This window comes from Grammomys surdaster, unplaced genomic scaffold (genome assembly GCF_004785775.1).
Source record: "Grammomys surdaster isolate TR1022 unplaced genomic scaffold, NIH_TR_1.0 425, whole genome shotgun sequence".
Taxonomy (NCBI): domain Eukaryota; kingdom Metazoa; phylum Chordata; class Mammalia; order Rodentia; family Muridae; genus Grammomys; species Grammomys surdaster.
The window spans coordinates 411665-423371 of record NW_021604844.1 but is presented as its reverse complement, the minus strand read 5'-3'; the positions used below and the strand labels follow the sequence as shown (position 1 = coordinate 423371).

The window sequence follows — 11707 nt, the reverse complement described above, 5'->3', positions numbered from 1 at the left end:
AGCCTTTGACAAAATTCAACAGCCCTTTATGATAAGTCTTGAGGAGAGTAGGGATATAAAGCACATACCTAAACATAATAAAAGCAATCTGCAGGAAGCTGACAACCAACATTAAGTTAAATGGAGAGAAATTCAAAGCAGTGCTACTAAAATCAGGAACAAGACAAGGCTATCCACTCTCTCCCTATCTATTCAATATGATATTTAACGTTCTAGCTGGAGCAAAAGAACAAGTGAAGGAGATCAAGAGGATAGAGAATAAAAAGGAAGAAGTCAAAATATTGCTAATCTCAGATATGAAAGCATAGATAAGTCACCCCAACAATTCTACCAGGGAATGCTTAGGTCTAGCCTCAGCCTGAAGAGAGTCCTGAGAATTGAATGGGAGCCTTGAAAGAATGACTCAGATCAGTGATGGATGCACTGACAGCTCTGTAATCTGCTCAAGACAGCTCTCTCTTGCAGACCAAAGCCCAGTCTTTTATTTACTACAATTGTATAAGCTATTTCCTTAGAAATTGTGTAACATTTTAATCATTGACCCTAAGTTCCCTTTTGATCATCTACATTTTAAGGTCTTAGCCCCTTGACTCTTAGAAATAGAAACTAAATACAGAGCACACCGATGCAAATTAGCCTAGATAGCAAGTACACACTTTTTTGTTGTTGTTTTTGTTGTTTACAAAGCAAATCCTATGCTGTTTTCTGGACACAGAAGTTGTGGTTGCCAAGTCTACACATAGAGGCTATTTTTTGTGAGAAAGTTAGCTTTAAGTATAATACGTTTTATAATTTTTTTTTTACAATTTAGCAAACTCTTTTTATGCCAGTTCAAACAGCATTGAAGCTCACTTTTATAATTCTTAGCTACCTCAATACATTCTTTTAATCTTTGGATTTTTTTCTTTTTATTTAAGATTTATTTTTATGTATATGAATACACTATAGTTTTCCTCAGACACACCAGAAGAGGGCATTGGATCACATTGCAGATGGTTGTGAGCCACCATGTGGTTGCTGGAGATCGAACTCAGGACCTCTGGAAGAGCAGTCAGTGGTCCTCTGGAAGAGCAGTCAGTGCTCTTAACCTGATTTTTTTCTTTTTTATCTCAGCAATTCCAGGGCTTATTATTAATTGGAAAGTACTAAGCAATCCCAGAACATCATTAAGTAGGAACATCATTAAGCCATCATCTTTTTTCTTGATACAAGACTTTTGTCCAACCCCAACCTCTATTTGGGTCACAAACTTAGTGGATTAACAACAGAAATCCCTTTTTCACAGATACAAGAGCTTCAAATCTATTATCAGTGCATTAGTACATGTGGTTCATTTTCTTGGTTTTGTGGGAGCGGAGTCTCTTCTGTCCTTCTATCTTAGCTTCTGATAGTTTGATAGAAACCTGCATTTATAGAGACAACACCTTAATTTCTGCCTTCTTGTTCACAGTGTATGTGTGTGTTTGTGTGTGTGCACATAGACATGTACATATGGTTTTATGTTTAATTAGGAACATCAGTCAGATTGGCCTAGTAATTCATTATACTCTGAGAGCTTTTTCTAACCAGTATCATCATTTCAAAATGGCCCTATTTTAAAGTAATGCCATATACTTATGTACATCATGATTTGGCATTTCAGACTATCAAGAATATAGGTAGGCATGTACTTACACAAAGACTGTGCATTCTACAATATTAATTTGTAGAATGAGACAGTTACATACTTAAAACAAGTAATTATCAACACTTCCACATATATACACATATGCTAACATTCGTCTGAATGCTTTTTATGTTTACAGGCACACCTCTCAATGTTATACCTAAATATATGTGAGGTCTCAATGAGCTTTCATGTTGAATATAATATACCTTAAATGAGAGTCATAAATATTTCAATACAAAGTTTTAATATAAGCATAAGCTCATTTATGTAATCTTAATAACACACCTTTTTCTGCATTCACTTAAACCTGTTTTTGTGTTCCTGTATACACTTCAGAGAGTAAAGTCAGGGGTTAATGCTTCCAGCTTTAGCTACTAGTCTCAGAGGGAATAATTGGAGTTATTGTAAATAAGAGGTAGTGAATATAGACAAAGGAAAAGAATCAGTGCTTGGGGGAACAGATAGACCACACAGTTCTTTAAATAGATCCTGACCCAAAGTCTCTAAACAAGGCTGAATACCAGGGGCTTGTCACAACATCTTTAGCTATATGCAGCTTGTTCAAAGATATAGTAGAACTCATATTGAATTGAATTATTCCCTTTGTCAAAGGCATGTTATTTCCTTCTCATAAATCAGTGGGACACATGAACTCTTCAAGAATCCAGAAGGAAAGTGATGTCCTATATTGAGAGCACTGGCTTGATGGGAGCACCTTGTCTAGACATCCAAATCCACTGAGCTACACTCTGATATGGGGAGAAGAATCATGGCTTCCTCTGTGTCAGACCTAGAAAGGTAGGAAGATAATTTCCAGGCAGAAGTCCTCCAGCAACAGGATGATTGTGAATCTCACATGCTCTCCACTTAGGCTCAGATAGTCCACAGTGAGACTCAAAATTTCAGCACCCTTTCACTAATGTTTTGCAATTGTATAACTTTATTTCCTCTTCTGTTGAGTAGTAATATATAGTATACTAATAATAGTTATATCATGTAAAAATAAGAATAGTATATGTTATAGAAGAATAGAGGAACAAGGAATACTGGGCAAAAAGAAAATTATGTCTTTTTCCTCTTGTATAAGGAATGAATGACTCTATTTTTCAAACCAAAGCAAGATGATAAACTGTTCATTTCCTAAGGAAATTCTTCCATATGTAACAAAAATGACAAAGGATCAGCAAACACCTATTTGTTGAGCATAGCTTGTTCTTGCAAATCTTCATGTGTTTAGGTCCTAAGAATAAAAGGAAAACAGATGGGAATTCCTATCAGTGAGGACAACAGATTCCATAGAACATGAAGAAAAATTTCACGGAGAAAACAGACACTGGTTGAAGACCACATCTCTTATATTAAATATCGCTTTCAGGTCATTTTATATTTCTGGTATTGCTCCAAGAAATACACACTGAGAGTATAAAGTCAGAGCAGACAGAATAGAATGAGAAATACTGAGTCATGTCTCTTTGTTTGTTTGTTTGTTTGTTTGTTTGAGACAGGGTTTCTCTGTATAGCCCTGGATGTCCTGGAACTCACTCTGTAGACCAGGCTGGCCTCGAACTCAGAAATCTGCCTGCCTCTGCCTCCCGGGTGCTGGGATTAAAGGCGTGTGCCACCACTGCCCAGCTTCTGAGTCATGTCTCTTAACATGAGAGTTCTGGATCTGGAAAACATTTAGATAGAGGAGTGGAGGAATACTGGATTTCCAATTAAGCTCTGCAATACTGGCTGTGTGTGTGTGTGTGTGTGTGTGTGTGTGTGTGTGTGTTTGTGTGTGTGTGTGTGTGTATCCCCAATTACCAAACTGTCAATAAGTGATTTCTCTGCTCAAATTTATGGGAAGAAGCCAGAGAAAATGTTATTTCTTGCCTGGCATGGTGTTACATTCTTAAAGTTCCAATATTCTGGCATATGAGGCCAGCTAGGCTATGGAGTAATATCAAGACCCTGTTGAGGGAAGGGAAAGTAAAGAGAAAGGATAGAAAAAAGAAAAAGGGAGGAAAGGAAGGAATAGAAGGAGGGAGGGTAGGAGTGTGGGAGTGAGTGAGAGAGAGATGGAGAGAGAGAGAGAGAGAGAGAGAGAGAGAGAGAGAGAGAGAGAGAGATCCAAGAGAAAGCAATAAATTCCCAGATATACTAAAAGATTGCACCTAGAGCTTGGTGTGGCTCTGGTTCAGGGAAGTAGAAGAATCCTGAGTCTAAGTTCTCTAATTCAGTATATTTTCTAAGTTCTCTGCACATCTGCATTTGTTAGAACAGGTTCGTAATTTGCCAGATCCATGCGAAGCAGGATTCTCAACTACTCATTGCCAATAGAGGCAAATATTGTGTTCCTCTAGAAGCCCTAGTCCAAAAGTCATGTATTCAGACAATAATTTTAGATGTGCTCACTGACAGATCATTTAATGTCTCTGAGCTCTTATTATTTCTCATGATAAATGATGACACAGAATCTTTGCATAAGTTAGAAAAGTGAACTTTAAGGGGGCTCTAGTAAAAGGTCTCAAAAAAACAGTAATCCTTCCTCAACATTCGATCAGAAATAGTATTGTACATTGAGAATACATGCCTTGAGTACCTAGTCCAGCAACCGTGGGCCAGAACAAAGATGATTTAAGTATGTTTGCTTAAGCCACTCTTAATCTATTTTCCCTACAAAGTGAGAGGTACATACTGGGGAGAAAGGATGAAATCTCTGGTTTAATCAGAAAATGTGGTACTATTTGAGGGGATTGAATCTGGTAAATGGTAGTAGAGCAGAGGCCCTGAGTTCCAGATGATGTTCCTATCTGAACTCTCACTGAAGATTTCATAGGCGTATTTGGGCAATCTCATGATGATTAGCTAGGAAGATTGATAAACATTGTGGTGTAGAGAAGACTTCTAAAATCTGAGCCCCACTGCCCTCAGCCATTATAAATGAAGGTGACTAAGAAAGATATGAGGACTGTTTGATCTTGAAGAAGAACTTTTAGAATACTAGACACCTATAAAGTAAAGCAATTGTTAGTTTGCAAACATTTTTTTAAAGGGAGACAGTAAGGATACTGTTTTTGCCCAAGTGTTTGCTATAATGAAAGAGGTGAAAAGTGAGGCTCTCAAACACAAGCACAGGGCAGCAATAATGAATAGAAAGAGAAAGATGTTCTGTAAGAAGCAAATCACCTGTCATGTATGTCTTGTGTGTGTGTGTGTGTATGTGTGTGTGTGTGTGTATGACAAGCTGAATTCCTTGGAGTGCTCAGACATGAAAAAACAAGTGCATTATTCAAGAACATATAAAGGATGGCACTCAATAAATTCTTCCATAATTTCTAGCACGAGACATGGCGTAGCTCAAGTAGGAATGAGGGGATTTTATGAGTAAAGTCCAAAGTTTCCAGTCGATGATATTGAGAGTCAGTTAATGGGTCTGTTGCATGTTAATAATGGCCTTTACTTTGTATTTCAATTACTATTCCTTGACCCAACTTCTTTTTATCAAGAAGAGATATGCTAAATAAAGTGTCAGGTTCAAAGCCATTTTCTTATGTAATTTATTATCCATGACACCCATGAAAATAATTGTAGTCTGCAAATCAAAGTGAAGTTGAGTTTGTATAAGCAAGTCTGTTTCAGAACATAGCTGCAGACAGACACCAATATGCTGTCTATGCCTACTGTTACAATGTTACAGAGGAAGGCACTGATATAAAAAGTGTGGGTCACTCACAAAGCATAAGGTTCTCATGGTCTAAGATTTTTGTTAAATATATTATGTCATTTTCTCTAGGCTAGAATCAAGGTGATAACTGTGGTAAATATGACAAGAAATTACTATGGTCCCTTATTTCATTCTTCATTCCTATCATGAACTACTGTTGCTCAAATGACTCAGCACAGAGATGAATGGAACTGTGTGAAAGGAAGACCAAGTAATTTGTCAAAGAAAAAATGACAAAGTTGATTATAACTAATTTGTCAGGCTTGTTTTCACTCAGAAGATTCTACTTCCAGGAAAACATTTTGTCTTTAGGAAATAATTGCCCTTGATTCTGACATGTTCTAATATTTTAAATGTTACAATTCCTAAAAAAAATTAAGTAGCCTTGTTTATGTTACAAAATAGTATTTATTATAAAAGATGATTCTACTACAATTTACTATTGAATAAAGTTGTGATATTACACAAGTGCAAATAATTATCCATGTCTTGACCGTTATAATCCTCAGAGAGCAGAGTAACTTCACCACACAGGAAATATGACGAATTCTCTCATGTTGGCTTCAAGTAACATCTCTTCTCACTCTACATTTTTCATCTTACTTGGAATCCCAGGACTAGAGAATTATCAATTCTGGGTTGCCTTTCCATTCTGTGTCATGTATGTTGTGGCAGTGACTGGAAATATCACCATTCTACACATAATCCGAATTGACCATACGCTGCATGATCCCATGTACCTATTCCTGGCCATGCTGGCTACCACTGATCTGGTCCTGTCCTCCTACACACAACCTAAAATGCTGGCCATACTCTGGTTTCATGATCATAAGATTGAGTATCTTGCCTGCCTCATCCAGGTGTTCTTCATACATGCCTTTTCTTCTGTGGAATCTGGGGTGCTCATGGCCATGGCCTTGGACCGATATGTGGCTATCTGCTTCCCACTCCGACATTCCAGCATCCTGACCACATCCGTAGTCATCAAACTAGGGGCAGCTGTGATGATGAGAGGGCTGCTGTGGGTGAGCCCCTTCTGCTTCATGATCTCCAGGATGCCCTTCTGCCCCAACAAGGTCATTCCCCAGTCTTACTGTGAGCACATGGCTGTGCTTAAGTTGGTATGTGCTGATACCAGAACCAATCGTGCATATGGACTCTTTGTGGCTTTCTCTGTGGTTGGCTTTGACATAATTGTCATCAGTGTGTCTTATGTGATGATTCTGAGAGCTGTGCTGAGGTTGCCCTCAGGTGAAGCTCGCCTCAAAGCTTTTGGTACATGTGCTTCTCATATTGGTGTCATCTTAACCTTATATATCCCAGCCCTTTTCACATTCCTCACCCACCGCTTTGGCCACCATGTGCCCCGAGTTGTGCATATCATGTTTGCCAATGTCTATCTTCTAGTTCCTCCCATGCTCAATCCCATCATATATGGAGTTAGAACCAAACAGATCCGGGACCGGGTTACCAGAGGTTTTTGTGGAAAAGGCATATGAACCAGGGATCCTAGCATATCATGTCTTCATTTACCCACAACTGACATTGCCACGGATGATAAATAGTTCACAGGGTTTTTATCTAATGTCACAAGGTCGTCCCCATGAGGACAGCTAGCCTACTGGCTGAAAACCTTTTAGAACAATAAAGAATGAATTTCATGGTACCCACAGCCAGAGATCTGAGAGATATGGTATATAATACAGACTTAACTGATGTATTCCTTATGAAAGATAAAAGTTTATTACCAAAATTCATTTATTAAATCTTTAGTTCTTTGTTCAAATTGTTAATAGGTCAATTTGAATGTGACATACTTGGTAAAAGCAAATATTTAGAAAAGACAAATTCACTGTTGATTTTTATGGCAAAATTAATTTTAGTTATTGTTTTATTTTCTGTCTCTTTATTCATATGAGTAACTTTACCCCTTACTCTATGTTGTTGACTTCAAAATCTGGAGACTTTTCATGGATTAAATCAGTAAATATTTTACCTGATTGTCATGATTTAAATAGAAGCTCACAAAATTTTAAATGAATCTAGCATTTTATCAAGCAGTTAAAAATATACATATTTCTTCAATCTGGAGTCTCTACCAAAAATATTATTTTATAAATAGATACATATTTGAAGTTATCTTTAAAACCTGATCTACAAAATCAACAGAAGTCATACAGATCATCCTATAGGAATTGAATGTCATGGCACATGACAAAAATTACAGCAACAGGAAATCTGAGGCAGGTACACTGTGAATTTGAGACTAGCCTAGACTGTATAGAAAAATTTTGACCCCAGTAAAATAAAATCAAAGAAGAAAGGAAGGTAAGAGGGTGGGAGAGAAGAAAAGGAAGGGGGAATGGAAAAAAGAAAGACTCAGAAGGAGAGAAGAAAATGAAGGTGGAAAGGAGGGGAAGAAGAAAATAAATGGAACCAATGAAGAAATGTGATTGAACACCAAGTGTCATTTAATCTGTAGTAAAGATGTGAGGAATTATTAATATGTTGATAAGTTTTAAAGAAAATACATTTAGTTCCCATCATTCTTCATACTAACTATTAAGTGAGGTGTGAAATAGAGTACTTGGCATTTACATAGACATGGACCTTGAGAGTTCTCAAAGAATAGGAAAACGATTTCAGACAAACTTCTAGCAGTGCCCATTTATTAAACAGCTTATTTAATAAAGATACCTAAATGCTAAGAATACCGACTGTGGTTAATAAAGCTTTGGGTCTTCTAGTTTTGTTTATCACAATAGTATTTTTCAAAATTTATCTTTAGTTTCTGAAGTTTAATTTTGTTATTAAAAATGATGAGATAAAGTTTAAATGACTCTCAGTTCATAGGTATACAAAACAGGTATAATATTTTACTAATATTAATAAATAAAGTATTTTACTAATAATAAATTACAAAAGACTTTTAAGACAATTCTTTGATATATTTGCAATTTTGCCGTTGATTAAAGACAAAAGAAATTGTGTGTACTAATGAAGGACACTTAGTACAAGGCTTTCGCAGTACTGGAAAGCAATGGAAGTTGATGGGACCAAAAAAAAGTGTTATATCACCGAGGTGTGACATTTTAGGAGGCATTGTGGTCCCCAGATCCCTATTTTTCTTTCCCGCCCAGCTGGCATGGAGTGACCAGGCCTCCAGCAAACACTCTCGCCATGATGAGTAGGCTCAAGGCAACAGAGCCAAGTGAGCAACCCTGACCTCTGTACCCACTTGTCAGTGTGGGACTTTCTTCCTCTGTAATTATATCTCAGGGAACTTGCTATGATGATGAAAATATGACTTGAATAAAACAATCACACAGAAAAGCATGGAATTTTAACACGGATTAGTACAGAAGTGTCCCAGAACACCAGAGTGACTACTCAGAGTGAATATTCACTGGGTAGTGAGAATGTACCAATTATCCATAAACATGGGGACTTTAAGACCATTTATTGTGCTCAGATTTTATTATCTAGTTAGAACAAATTGATGTGAAAAATAATAAAAATGCAATACAGGTGGTCCCACTCACACAGGGCCTTTGGACATAGGGTAAAAATGAGTCAAAAGTTATAATTGAAACCAAGAAATGTTATTTAAAAAAGAAATTGTGGCTATTCTGGGTCTTACAAAAATTAGTTTTAATTCATCAGATTTAATTTATCTTTAAATGGGAAAGAGGTGTGAAGTAGAGTACATGGCATTTGCATAGACATGAACCATGAAAGTTCTAAAAGAATAGGAAAAGGATTTTGCACAAAGTTCCAGCAGAGATCAATACAGTTTATATGTTCTGAGGAGCTCCAGTTTAGCTTACAGGATATGGAAAGATCCCTTACTATTTCCACCAGGAAATCCCAAATGAGGTCAGAAGAATTCTTCTGAAACCTTGTGTTCCAGGAAAGGGAAGAAAAGAAAGAACCTGAGCTAAAGCTGACCCTGATCAAGGATTCTGACATATACATATTCTCTCTCTCTCTCTCTCTCTCTCTCTCTCTCTCCCTCCCTCCCTCCCTCCCTCCCTCCTTCCCTCCCTCCCTTCCTTTCTCCCTTCCTCTCTCTCTCTCTCTTACTGAAGCAAACATATCATACATTCCTCTCCCTCTATTTTGATTTTATTGATTTGAGTTTGCTAATTTTTCTAGTACCTTTTTATTTTAACTGTGTGTGTGTAAATGTAAGGTATATTCAGATTTGCCCAAAGGCACAGTGCAAAATTGATTTTTTTACTCTGGTTGTAATTAACATTTATGGTGCAAAATTTTACAATGGCTAATGGTTAATACAGCATTTACTGTGGCAAACTTCCACCTAGAAGTGCCACGTATGAAATGTGTATTCTTTGTATATAAATCTTGATTCGTGGCTTATAAATATTTCTATTAGACTAAGCTAGATATAGACAAGCTTCATTATGTTAAATTTAGAAAATTGAGTGTGTTTAGTGGTTTTCTGTTCTTATAACTTCATATTCACTTGTTATTCACAATTCCTGCCTCTGTCAATAGTAATATGTTCATTACTCAGTTAGTCAGTACACAGGGTAGTCTCCCCCTCAGATGCTAGTCTCACAGCTATCTGTTATCTGCTATCATCACTGTGAATAACCACCTTCACCACCTACCACATACATCTGCCTCTGGGTCTTTGAGGGTAGGAAGTATCCTAACTCTGGGTCTACTCTCAATTTTATTGATTTACAAAAAGTAAGTTTCCTTATGACGTATTCTTCATAGTTACTTGTGATGACTTTCCAGCATCCCTCTCCCTCTTTCTGTGTCCCCATTGCCTAACTCTACTTATCCCCTCACACCCCAAGTTTTCTATTTTCTTGTTATTTGTGACATTTGCTAAGTAGCTATGAAGAATACTTCATAATTTTTTTGCTGTCTAGCTTCACAAGGGAGGGGCTTTGCTATCTAATCCATGCTTGCTCATTTAATTGGTTCTCAGTCTGCAAAATCAAATTCTACATCTGACTCACTCATTCAGGCCTCTTTCATCTTCTCTGTTTCTCCAGTAGCTACAGATGTTCAGGAGACACAGCCTTATTTTCCTCCTCAGTGTAATGTTTTGTTTCAAACAGTGTTAGTCTGGCTAAGAACAGCAGCAATAACACAAACTTTTCTATGTAATGCTCTTATCTTCATGTTCTCCTGGATTCCCATCTGTTTAAACCAGATTCCTAGATACATACTGTGAACAAGTGACCATGCTCACACTGATATTTTCCCCTCAGGCCATAACCAGGTTCTCATGCCTCTTCTGTGGTTGCATTTCATACTGTCAATTACAAGAGTAGGTGTTACACAGGTAGTGCTGCAGCTGGAGAAATTCTACCTAGTATTTAGTACAGATTCTTGCTTCTATGCCAACTTGCTATGCTCAAATCTTTCTCCTCCCATTGCTTTAGCTTCTGTACTCTCAGAATGGTTCCCATCATTCTGCTCAGTCTCAACCTTCTGGATCTTTCTACCATTGAACCACTTTTGGGGGCCAGATAGGGCCAAAGATCATTTAGGATCCTGTGGATGGGAATAAGGAGCTTTTGTTTTGTGAATGCAGTTATGCTTGTCAAGGCCAACAAGGGACTGACACCAAGATTCCTAATAATACTATATTAATAATGCCTAATAATGATGCTAATAATATATCTAGCTTGGGTAATAAGCTCTTGTAGCCCCCCTGACTCCAGCTTTTGACTGTTTAATTGTCTCTGGTCCTCCTTTCTTAGAGTCTTGGAATTGACCCAGCAAGAACCACTGGTCCAATTCAAACTATGTCTTTCTTGTTTCTATCAAAAGAATGGTACAGAGATTTTATGAGAAGTTTCCCTATGATAAAACCATTAACTTTAAGTTTTTCATTCTTATTATTCAAGAACCAATAAAGTATCAATAACAAAATATCCATCTCAACTTGTTAAGTTATATTAAAAGACACTTCTGCAATATTGCCTAGTGAGTAAGTTCTCATCGGCTCTTGGAGACAAAAGCTCAGGAATCTGTGACATAAAAGAGGGTATTAATTTTGAGTACTATGTTTTAATGCATTAAGTTTATCATAATCTTACAATACACAAAAATTTTCTTCGGACAATGTATAAAAGAATTCACAGTTTAGATTTTGTGATGACTATAGTAACAGTTTTATTTTGATTGAAAAGGACAAAATATAAAACTGCACTGATAAGCATTACTTTGGACCAATATATAAAATACAGAAATATTAGTAGATATTAGAAAGAAAAAAAAGAAACACTGGAAAGTTTCTTTTGCTTCTGCATTCCACAACAATGTTTGGATCTATATGTCAGACA

At 36.9% G+C, this 11707-nt stretch overlaps 1 protein-coding gene across 1 annotated transcript; it reads left to right on the top strand.

Annotated features, from left to right (window-relative positions):
• Nucleotides 1-5917: 5917 nt before the first annotated feature.
• Nucleotides 5918-6877, top strand: LOC114632796 (olfactory receptor 52R1-like). The gene has a single exon (XM_028781405.1). It carries the CDS (start codon nt 5918-5920, stop codon nt 6875-6877), a length of 960 nt encoding a protein of 319 aa, XP_028637238.1.
• Nucleotides 6878-11707: the final 4830 nt, after the last annotated feature.

Excerpts from the sequence above, each read along its gene's own strand:
- LOC114632796 (XM_028781405.1), top strand. The coding sequence starts at position 5,918 with ATGACGAATTCTCTCATGTTGGCTTCAAGTAACATCTCTTCTCACTCT.